Source organism: Saccopteryx leptura, chromosome 6, assembly GCF_036850995.1.
Source record: "Saccopteryx leptura isolate mSacLep1 chromosome 6, mSacLep1_pri_phased_curated, whole genome shotgun sequence".
Lineage (NCBI taxonomy): Eukaryota > Metazoa > Chordata > Mammalia > Chiroptera > Emballonuridae > Saccopteryx > Saccopteryx leptura.
The window spans coordinates 180,640,849-180,653,210 of record NC_089508.1 but is presented as its reverse complement, the minus strand read 5'-3'; the positions used below and the strand labels follow the sequence as shown (position 1 = coordinate 180,653,210).

General features: G+C 38.4%; 1 protein-coding gene across 3 annotated transcripts in view; it reads left to right on the top strand.

The window, feature by feature from the left end:
* The window catches only part of GABRB2 (gamma-aminobutyric acid type A receptor subunit beta2), a 213,522-nt gene that overhangs the window by 73,625 nt on the left and 127,535 nt on the right, over positions 1 to 12,362 (top strand). For all 3 annotated transcript variants that reach the window (XM_066341518.1, XM_066341515.1, XM_066341517.1), the window contains one exon: positions 3,901 to 4,121. In XM_066341518.1, the coding sequence (XP_066197615.1) occupies positions 3,901 to 4,121 (221 nt within the window). The remainder of the gene's footprint in view (positions 1 to 3,900; positions 4,122 to 12,362) is intronic.

Genomic DNA, 12,362 nt, shown 5'->3' with positions numbered 1-12,362 from the left:
AATAAGAAAATATGATTATATGTATCCAAATATCCAAGAGCAGGAGGTAAATGCCAAGCCGAAAAATATTCAAAGGGCAAAAAATCGGCAAGTCACAAAATAATGTCAAAAAAGGTAAGAAGGCCCTGGCCGGTTGGCTCAGTGGTGGAGCATCGGCCTGGCGTGCAGGAGTCCCAGGTTTGATTCCCGGCCAGCGCACACAGGAGAAGCACCCATCTGCTTCTCCACCCCTCCCCCTCTCCTTCCTCTCTGTCTCTCTCTTCCCCTCCCACAGCCAAGGCTCCATTGGAGCAAAGTTGGCCCGGGTGCTGAGGATGGCTCTATGGCCTCTGCCTCAGGTGCTCAGAATGGCTCTGGTTGCAACAGAGCGATGCCCCAGATGGGCAGAGCATCGCCCCCTGTTGGGCATGCTGGGTGGATCCCGGTCGGGCACATGCGAGAGTCTGTCTGACTGCCTCCCCATTTCCAACTTCAGAAAAAAAAACACAAAGGATAAGAAACACACACACAAATTTTTTTAAATTAAATTTATTGGGATGATATTGGTTAATAAGATCATATAGTTTTCAAATGCACATTTCTATGATACGTGATCTGTAGATGACATTGTGTGCCCACCCAAATCATCTTCTGTCACCATATATATAATATTTGGCCCCCTTTACTCCCCACCCCCTTGCATAATCCAAGGTCACAGAGGATTTCTCCCATGTTTTCTTCTCAAAGTTTTATAGTTTACATTTTACATCTGAGTCATTGACTCATTGTGAGTTAATTTTCGTGTAAGGTGTAAAGTCCGGGTTGAGATTCTTATTTGTTTGTCTGTTTGTTTAGATATTCATGTTTCAGTCAATCCAGACTATCTGTTAAGAAGATTATGCTTTCTCCGATATGGCTTTTATAACTTTGTCAGAAATTATTGAGTTGAATTGTGTGGGTTTATTTTTAGATTCTTCAATTTTATTGACCTATTTTTCTATCACCACCACACTGTCAGAGTAGCTTAATAATGTCTTGAAACCCAGTGGAGTGAATCTCCCAACTTTGTCCTTCCTTTAAAATTTGTTTTTATGTCATGTTCCTTTGATTTCCAGATAGATTTTTAGAATCAGCTCATGCATATCTATAAAAATTTCTGCTTGGATGTTGATTGTGATGCAGTTTTTATTTATAGACCAATCTGGGGGAGAATTGACAGCTTAAAAATACTTTTTAAACCAGGAGTATACTATATCTCTCCATTTATACTTTTTAGCATGTGCGTGCGTGTGTGTGTGTGTGTGTGTGTGTGTGTGTGTTTGTGTGGTTGTCTCAGTGTGTTTGTGCTACTTTAAGAAGATTATATGAAGGAGCAAAAAGAACCAATAAACTCACCATTGAAACATTTGGGGTTTTTTTATTCACTTTCAATAAAGCAAACTATGAGCTGACTTTCATAATGATGGGTCATTAAATGTGAAGGATAAATTTTCTATATGAAAGTTCAAAAGTCTTATCTTGGGTGGATGGTGACCCAGGAAAAAAGGTGGAACACAAAACCACCCTTTTTTAAGTCCACTAACATTTATTTAGTTTCAGGAGTTTTTTCCATTCTTGACATTGCCATGATGTGACAATTAAAAATAAATGAAACGAAAATTGATGTGACAGTTAGCAGAATCACTGCAGTCTGTCTGGGAGCATTTCTTACCAGGCATTGCTTTGCTGACAAATAACAGGAGTTAATGTATGATGCAGGATCCCACAAATATTACCATTTATTTAGCCCAAAAGAGAATACAATTTCCTGTGTCCAAACACATCTCAGCTGACTGATAAATGCCAGTAGCATCCAAATAATATCATCTCCCCTGCATCGTAAGAGGGCTTATTACCAAAGAACCTTAAATAGGATTGTGTTCTAATAGAGATAATAAGCAAATTTTCCATTTTATTTCCAGGATTTTGAAATTACTGAATGTGTTCTATAAAGTACAATGTAAATTGCTTATTTTATTCATGTCCTATTTTTCAAGCTATTTGTAGCATAGACACATGCAGAAAAAAAAATGTATCTGGCTTATTTTCTGTTTTCTAGTTTTATAATTCATCAGTCTTCAAGGTTGCTTTATTATAAACCAAGAGGGTACTCTAGAGATCCTCAGACTAATTCTTTATAAAGCAGAGTGTTGCAAAAACAGTCCAGAGCCTTGGCTAAAGTGATCCACTAAAGTAAATTTTACCTACCTTTACTTGATATACCTTGAGGATATTCATATGTCTTTTGTTAGATGTTTGATTCTACAACTGCTTATTCAGAAGTAGGGTATGACAGAATTCTGAACGGATCAAAATTTGTATATTTGTGAAACCAGGGAAAATATTTATTTTATTTTGTTTATTTATTTATTTTGCAGCCAAGGGATTATACTTTTGCAGTGGAAACTGTTGAATGTTTTTAAGCACCAAAGTACGCAGATATGTGCAGAAATCTAACAGGCATACTTTATTGGACATTCATTCATTCGTTCACTATTTGTACCCTGGAACTGCACTAGACTCACAAGTTGTAGAGCTCACTAGTACTTGATTCTAGGGTTTTTTTAAGCCCTCAAGTATGGCATGATGAACTGATCTTAAAATAGAATGGTAATTAACCTTTCAAATGAATATTTGGCCTTTCCTTTAGTGATGCAGATAAGGTTGAGGGAGAAATCACATTGGACTCATAGGCTTCTAATGGCTAAATATGTCACACTATATATGTGAATGTTTTATGCTTAGTATATAGCTTTTGTTGTTTACAAATTGCACTTCGTTATACATTTAATTGTCATAATACTATTCTGGTTTGATCACACATGTATTCAAAGCCCCGTTTATGGCTAATGGAACCAGAGTGAAAAGAAATGGTATATACCTTTACACACTAGACCAGGGGTCCCCAAACTATAGCCCACGGGCCACATGTGGCCCCCTGAGGCCATTTATCCGGCCCCCACCACACTTCCGGAAGGGGCACTTCTTTCATTGGTGGTCAGTGAGAGGAGCATAGTTCCCATTGAAATACTGGTCAGTTTGTTGATTTAAATTTACTTGTTCTTTATTTAAAATATTGTAATTGTTCCTGTTCTGTTTTTTTTTTTTTTTTACTTTAAAATAAGATATGTGCAGTGTGCATAGGGATTTGTTCATAGTTTTCTTTATAGTCTGGCCCTCCAATGGTCTGAGGGACAGTGAACTGGCCCCCTGTGTAAAACGTTTGGGGACCCCTGCACTAGACACATTGGAGAGAGGCTGGTTCTGAGCCCCCAAGCCTCTGGAGGCCAACGTTCCCTTTAGAACAACTCACTGCTCCCCAAAAGCGAGGAGCCTGGTCTGCTGATCACCACCCTGGGATTAAAATTCTCACGACATACTGATTGAGATGATATTGTTTATATTTGGGAAACTACATACATACATTTCCATGTAAGTATCACCTCTCCCAGGAAACTCACCTTCATGAGACCAGTTAGGATTTTCATTGACAAATTCTTAACAATTACCACTGTCATAAACTAACCACTTTGTTACAGATGTATTGTCTCACTGTATTCCTGTGTACTCCACTTTGAGAAAGACAAATTAATTATAAAGTAGTTATTCCTTACCATTTTTCTTCCCGGGCAGTATATGATAGATCTCTGGAGGTTATGTTCTCTTCAGTTGGGTATTTATAGTTCCTATCCTAGTAGGTGTTCAGTAAGAATGGGTGTAGCAAAATAATATTTGCCTATATGTGAATAATATATGTTTTATAGTGTCTGGCTGTATATAGTTTCTTTTCCTATGAATACGGAAATGTTTGTCTTCCTCTCAAGTCCATTTGGGTACAAAATGACCTTTTTTTTTTCCTTCTTCTTCTTCTTACTTTCACAGGATTATACGTTGACAATGTATTTTCAACAAGCCTGGAGAGATAAGAGGCTGTCGTATAATGTCATACCTTTAAACTTAACTCTGGACAATAGAGTAGCGGACCAGCTCTGGGTGCCCGACACCTACTTCCTGAACGATAAAAAGTCGTTTGTGCACGGAGTGACCGTCAAGAACCGCATGATCCGCCTGCATCCCGATGGGACTGTCCTCTATGGCCTCAGGTCTGTAGTGTTCATTTCAAAATTGAACTCTTCCTGAACGAAATAGTCATAGCTTTCTTTTGGAGGGGAACAGGTGCTGCTTCCCTTACTCTTCCTCCAAGTCTACTGAGAAGCAGCTAACCCTTCTCTCCAGCAGACATCTGACAGCTCAGAGGGGCATGCTTGCAAAGGGACTTAGCCCGGCCAGGACTAAGTTTTGGGGGTTTTTTTTGTTTTGCTTTTTTCTTTCTGGATTATATCAGCCACTGAACCTAAAGCTGCTTTCTTTAAGGAGTAGGAATAAACAATACCAAAATAGCTGAGACATAAGGTTTTCATAAAGTGGAAAAAATACAGTGTGTCCGTAAAGTCATGGTGCACTTTTGACCGGTCATAGGAAAGCAACAAAAGATGATAGAAATGTGAAATCTGCACCAAATAAAAGGAAAACCCTCCCAGTTTCTGTAGGATGATGTGGCAGCATGTGCGCATGCACAGATGATGACGTAACACCGTGTATACAGCGGAGCAGCCCACAGCCATGCCAGTCAAGATGTGGACGGTACAGAGGAAAGTTCAGTGTGTTCTGTGGCTCACTAAAGTCAAATCCGTGACCAAAGTGCAACGTGAATATCGGCGCGTTTATAACGAAGCACCACCACTTAGGAATAACATTATTCGGTGGGATAAATAGTTGAAGGAATCCAGCAGTTTGGTGGAGAAACCCCGTTCTGGTAGGCCATCAGTCAGTGACGAGTCTTTAGAAGCTATACGGGATAGCTACCTAAGGAGCCCTAAAAAATCGTTGTGTGAGCCCACATGGAACTGCACTGAATAGGTCTGAAACTGGGAGAGTTTTCCTTTGATTTGGTGCAGATTTCACATTTCTATCATCTTCTGTTGCTTTCCTGTGACTGGTCAAAAGTGCACCATGACTTTATGAACACACTGTATATATGAATGCCTAATACTTGTTTGAATGTTGCTGATGCTCTCTTATATCAGTTGTCCTTAAGCTGCGTGAAGTGGGTCTAGTCCACTGACACAGTAAGGCTCTTTGTGCCTTCTGATCCTTCAAAGAGCAGTCAGACTTGCAAATAACCTCATGTCTTAGATTTATTAGTAATAACTTTACACTATTAAATGTGCCTTTATGTCAGAAAAGAATGGTGAGGTTCTGCTGTTTGGATGAGAATAAATCCTTCTTTTAAAGTTTGTTTTGTATTAAAAGAAATAGATTCTTTTTTAAAAAAGAATGAGGAGAAACGGTATCTCACTTTGAAAACATTGCAATATAAAGAATTTCTCTGCATTATTGGGGAAGAAACTCTAAATTCCAAAATGTTCAATTGCCTCTGATCTATTCTGTTTCACATCAATATGTAGTTACTTTACCATAATAATGATGGTTAAATAATATCATTTAGTAAACACTTGTAAGAGGTAAACCACATACTTTCAATACTTTGATATAGTTAATCCTTATAACAGTCACGTCAATTAGAAACTGATGTAATCTTTACTTTCAAATGAAGAAACTGAGGCTGATGCAACTTGCCTAAAATCACAAAGAAGGCAAACTGTGAGGATGGGATTGGCCCATTCAGAGACAGAGCTTTAACCTGTGCACTGGGATGTCTCTCACTCAAACATTTTTCTTATCTGGAATATCTCATTTTCATTATCTACTATATTTAGCATGCCTGGCCGGTGCAGTTGTCTTAGATCCTTATAAATCAGCTTCTTTGTTTATCATATTTGTAAAGAAAATGACCTTCAATGTCAAGGGATGGAGGGAGAGAGCGAGGCCGAGAGAGGGCATGTTTATACTCTGTGTTAGCCACTGGCAGGAAAAGAGATGAATTGGAAATTTGTAAATGTCCCATTTCAGTTTTTACCTACACTCTAAATAAACTCAGTAAAGGTTGTCAATAAATTCTGAATGCACAGCTGCAAAGTTGAATGGATGGGAAATCAATAACCAGAATGTCTTCGGAATTAGGAAGGAAAAGAGAGGACCGATATAGATGATAAATACGTAGGCTTTATATTGTTAAGCCAATAATCAGACAGAAAAACTGATGACTGTTCATTCTTATCATTAAGATGCACTGGTCATAATAGCTGTAACTCAAACTCACAGCAGTAGGAACTCGTCACTCTGCGTCCCCACTTCCCACAAGAGCTGTTGACAAAATATGAAGGTTTCTAGACACCTGATGTGCATAACATTAAGACTTCTGGACAGAGAAGGCTCTGAATGGTGGTTGTATTATCCGTTGTATTGTTAATCCTGAATTTGAAACTGATGAGGTTTTTCAGGAAATGTATAAATGCCCCATTCCAGTTTTTACTGATAAATAGAACAGTTTGTTTCATGTCTGGAAATTTAATGCAGACCACCTATTTCTTTCTCAACTCCAGCAGCTTTGTTTGTGATAGATCAGGGGCCCCCAAACTACGGCCCGCGGGCCACATGCGGCCCCCTGAGGCCATTCATCTGGCCCCTGCAGCACTTCCGGAAGGGGCACATCTTTCATTGGTGGTCAGTGAGAGGAGCACATTGACCATCTCATTAGCCAAAAGCAGGCCCATAGTTCCCATTGAAATACTGGTCAGTTTGTTGATTTAAATTTACTTGTTTTTTATTTTAAATATTGTATTTGTTCCAGTTTTGTTTTTTTACTTTAAAATAAGATAAGAGCGGTGTGCATAGGGATATTTGTTCATGGTTTTTTTTATAGTCTGGCCCTCCAATGGTCTGAGGGACAATGAACTGGCCCCCTGTGTAAAAAAGTCTGGGGACCTCTGTGATAGATCAATGAGAGGAAGTCAGTTAGGATTACCACTGGCGTAGTGGGTCCACTCAGCCTCTCTTCCTGTTCACCCACCTCCCGCCCGTCAGTCTCTGTTGCTGATAGTCTGGTGAAAACTCATCTTAGTCTATGCTCAGTAATGGCGACAAGGAGACAACACTTAACATAGTAATAGCATCATTATCAGTAGCTGATACTTATTCAAGGACTGAGCGCACACTTGTCACTGTGCCAGAACTGACATTATCTCTCTTAATATTGACTTTTAACTCTACAGAGTGGGCACCATTGCCTTGTCCATCTTACACGAAGAAACTGAGGAACATATGTACCAAGGATGAGAGTTACACACAGGAAAGCATTAAGATTTGAACACAAGGATGTTCTCCATCACCGCTCTGGCCTGCTCCCTAGGTACTGAAAGATGGGATTAAGGAGAGCTGGAATCACCTAGGAGCACACTGAAGGAAAAAAGGAGATTAAAGAAGAAGTTAGTTGGAAACAGCATTCATTAGGCCCATAGTTACACACTTTGTTCTGGACACATAGAATAAGGCCCCGAAGAACAATAGGTCCGAGTCTTCTATGGGAGATGCCACTTTAGGCTGAAGGTTCACACCTGTCCCAGTGATACCAAGGGATGATTTTTGCTGCAGGAATTCTGGGGCACAGGCAAGATTGTTACAAAGAACTTCATAGTGGCTAAGTTCATCAGTCTATGGTGAAAAGGCAAATGGAAAGGCATCTGTGAAGGCCTAGGCATAGAAGGCTAGGATAGAGAGAGCTTTAAATATCAAGATACTGACTGAGAAATCGGGTAGAACAAGATCTATAAGTTGGATGTCATGAATGAACGTATGAATGAATGAATGAGTTCAAAGCTAATGCTTCCCTCCTGTTGCGATCCACAAAGATTGATGGAGGAGGCAGGGGGAGGTGAGGTCCTTCAGAGGCTCTGAGTAAGCTTCTTGGTAAGGTTTTTTCTTCAGTGAAAATTTCAGCTACTAAACCATAATAATGATTTGGAATGTAGTGTGTACAATATTGATGTTGGTTGAATTTCATAGTGGATATGTAGGGTGTTCATTGGGTTATCCTTTTAACTTGTCGGCATGTTTGAAAATTTTCATGATAAAATTTGGAAAAGAAAAAAATGGCATGTTTTAGAGCCCTAGGAATCTCTGGTTCTATTATATATATAGAAAAGAGTACTAAAGATTTAAAAGTCGGCAGCCAGGGAATGATATTTCTGATCTCTTGGAGGTAGAGAGTCATCGGTCCATGTCATCTACTTTTAACAGCGGTGTCTGAAAGCGAGGCCATCTCATCTCAGAGGATGTGTGGCTCAGTGGGTGGGATCCAGGAACACAGACAGCCAGGCTAGGTCATGACCCAGGAAGAAGTGAAGACAGCTCCTCAGTTATACCCTTGATAAACCCCTTGTGAAGTTGTCCTCCTGCAAGGGGGTGCCCACGGCTTCTGCCTGACTCAGCAGGAGCTCTGAGTCTCGTCAGGTGATACAGTGTGTTACCATAGCAAGAGTTTTAAGGGTAGTACCCAGCTAGTCCACACCCCGTGCTCGCATTAAGGTAAAGTGGCCTTGGAGAGTGGAGACTGAGATTTAGAAATATGAAAAATATGTTAGATGTTATCGGTACAAACCAAGTCTTAAGCATTTTTGTTCTGATTAGATTTTTGTTTCCTTGTTACCGAAAACATGGGTTAGCAGCCTACTCTCAATTCCAATACTCTTCAGGTTGATGATGATTTTAGAGGTGCCAGGGGCAGAGCTGGAATACTATGCAGACAGATAAATGGGCACAACTGGGCAATGCAATCAACTTTGCTGACAGAATATAATGATAATGGCATTTGGGCTTTAGTTTGGACTTTTGTCATTGACTTCTTTTTGAACATTGAGAACCTTCTCCTGGTTTTAATGTCCTCATATATACAAGAAGATCCTCAGGTTACAACGCAGTTCCATTTCTACGACAGTGAAGTAACCCAAATTTAGGTGTAAGTCGAAACATACCCTAGCCTACATCACTTACCTATCCTTACACACTCATAAAATCATAATCTAGAACATAAAAACACAGCTAAGCCACAGAAAAAGGAAAAGAACATAAATATACGATACTGCACACTGGACTGTGGTAACAGAAGAATGACAAAAAGTGAGGGCCAAGAAAATCCCTTACCTTTATGCCTGTGGTTGGCTTGCAACCTGGAAGGGGCATTGCAAGGTGGGAGAGAGGGACCTATTGGGAGGAGGAAGCTGGAGAGGCAGGAGAACCTGCAGAAGGTGCTGGAGACACTGGGTCAGGTGAATCAGGATTGCCCAAGGAACATGCAGGAGACGCTGGTGATGATTCTGCCTGTACTACAGGTGTTTCATCTCAAGAAGCAGCGGATGTAGAGGGTACAGGGTCTGTTGCAGGTCTCTCTACCTTCTTAAAGAATTGTTCCAGGCTAGTCTGGAAGCCTGATGACTTCTTCTCTTCCAAAATCTGCCTATAGCATTGCAAGACATCTGCAACAGCCGAAACGCTCACCTCTCAATTTTTTTTTAATGTTTTTATGGGAGTGAGCATCGTAAACTTGAAACGTCGTATGTCGAGACTATTGTAATCTGAGGACCCTCTGTATAATAGAGAATTAAATACCATCAGTTTTTTTTCAACCCTGTCATTCTCTGAATTAATGATCAATGAGTGTAAAATAATTTATAAGCAAACATCAGACTAGAAAAGGAAATGATCTATTTAGAGTTGCACAGTATATGGCGGATAGTAACCAGACACGGTATGGTGTCTCTCTGAAACCAAGCCTTTCCTGTTATTCTCCTCATGTCTTATCATTCATCTATTTTCTCAATTGAGTTTAAAGATCTACAGTATACAGAAATCATTTTTATGGGTGATGAATAATGCTTTTTTCCCTCAAGTTTAAACTTATAGTTTGTGACTAAAGAATAATGAAATTCTTAAATATAGATTCTCACCTTCACTCTTAGCTGGTTGATAGCTCACTTGATCATAAAATCAAATACCTCCTATCTTTTATGATCCTGCTTAGAGATTTCTTTCAGAGGATATAGCTTGACCCGGAGAAGAATGTTTTCTTGGGAGTAACAAAGCTTATAGAATTGGTGACAGAGGACTTTTCAGTTGACTAGACCGAAGAATTCATAGCAATTTAGAAAGCAAATATTTCAGATGAACTGTATTTTAATTTTAAATAAAATTGGCCCAATCAAGTGATTTTCAGAACAATTCAAGGACATAAATGCCATAAAACTGTAGGAATTTTTGTCAAGGAACCCAACAAAACTACTAGGAGGTAAAAATCAGGTTTAATCTAGGATTGACATGACACCATAAAGGATGTTACATAACTCAGACCATTATTGACTTTAAAAAGGGAGGTATTAGATTTCAAAAGCTAATGAACAGTTGCATTGGACAGAAAATCAGGAGACCTGCATTCTGTTCTAGTCTTAAAATTAGTGGCTCTTACTTATTTAAATGAGTTATAAATTTTATTCTAAGTCCCTAAATCCCACATTACTGTGATTTTGCTAATGTATGGCATAAATACTTTTAGGACTTTCGTGTCATAATGGATGTAACAGTACTTGATACCTCTGTGTTTTCACAATTGCATTTATCTTTTTGAAAAACAATCTTATTAATTAGGAAAGTGAAAACAAAATCATGGCATTCAGGTATACAGAAAGGCCTGAATTATCAACTTTGCCACCTTCTGTGAGCAAAAGAATGTATATTTTTTATTGAAACTTAGACTCTGAATCCAAATCACTGCATATTATTTATTCCAAGTAATTAACATTATATCATAAACATTTTATCACATGATTAAAAACTCTTCAACAGACACAAGTAAAACAAATCTCCTCTTCCATTATGAGGTAATGCATGTTTAATAATGAAAATTTAGAAACTTCAGATGAGTTATGAATAAAATTACCCTAGATCCTACCACCCAGAATTAGTCAGTAACCTGTACCTTGCTTTATATTCTTCCAGATATCTATTCTAGTAAAAAATACATTCAGGTAGTTTTTCAAAAAATGAATTCACATTACACAATCTATTCTGTGATCTTATTTTTTTCTTTAACAATGAATGTATCATAATTATGTTTGTCATGTCGGGACACCCCTTCGTACTGTCGTCAGTCTTTAACCATCTGGAATAAATATATTTCTTTCGTTAATATGGGAAATGGTATATGGTATTAAGACCAGGTACACTATGTGCAGTGGTGGGATTCAAATAATATAGCAACCAGTTCTCTGCCCTAATGATCATTTCAAGGACAAAAAAAACAACAACCATATACTGAAAGGTAGTTTATATTTTCATTCATTTAATACTTAAATAAGAACAATAAAAAAGGTACACAAAACTAGATTATGTGATAAGAAAGAGTTTTAAAATGTTAATGAAAAAATATTAAATAATACCTGACAGAAAATGATAAAAATGTAATTGAAGCTATTTCCATATTGCTTCTTGATTGGCGTCCTCACTTGCAATTTTCTTTGCTTTTATCTGAGCTCCATCGACTGTGTGATTTTCTTTAACCGTCTTTTCACTGTCGGAGTAGGATCCCATTCCTTTAGAAATAGACCGATTAGACTAACAGTCATTGTGTTTGATACATTAGAAACAGTTAGGTGACTGCTCTTCTCTGAATGTATTATGTTCACCTTTGAAAAACCCCTTTCTGCTTCTGCTGAACTTACAGCAATTGTTCTGACAGTATTTTTAGCTCTTTGAACACTTTCAGGAATTGCATACTTCCTGGAATTTTTTAAAACGTTTTCCATGAAATGTTTTATGGAATGAACAAATAAATGTTACAAGCATAGTTCCATCAAAATTTTTTTTAATCTATAGATAAAATAAAGATTTCTCTGGGCGCTTAGGATATGCTGTTGCACAGATGAACATTAAAAAAGAGTCAGGAATGTAAATTTGTAATTTCCACATTGTTCGGCTGCCCAGGTGTTCACCTTAGAGAGAACCCTGATTATAAGTGTCATTTTAACAACCAGTTCACAGAACTCAACAAAAAATTAGGTATCGGTTCTGCTGAACAGGTGTGAACCCACTGAATCCCACCACTGACACTGCAGTTGCTGCAATAAAGTGCAGGATGATGTAAAATTTACATGATATTTTAGTGACAGACAGGCAAAGCTATTTGTGGCAATGAATAATCTTCCAGTTGTGCTGATGTAATCTGTAGTCTCATTTGTTAAATAAACAGCCCAGGAGATGTACTGATGTTGGTTTTACTAGGACAGTTCTTAGGGATGGAAGGACTTGCTTAGGCTTTCAGTAGTAGCTGACCTGTCTAAAAATAACCATTTGTCATTTGGGGAGAGGGAAGAGCCCTTGACTTCATATGCCTA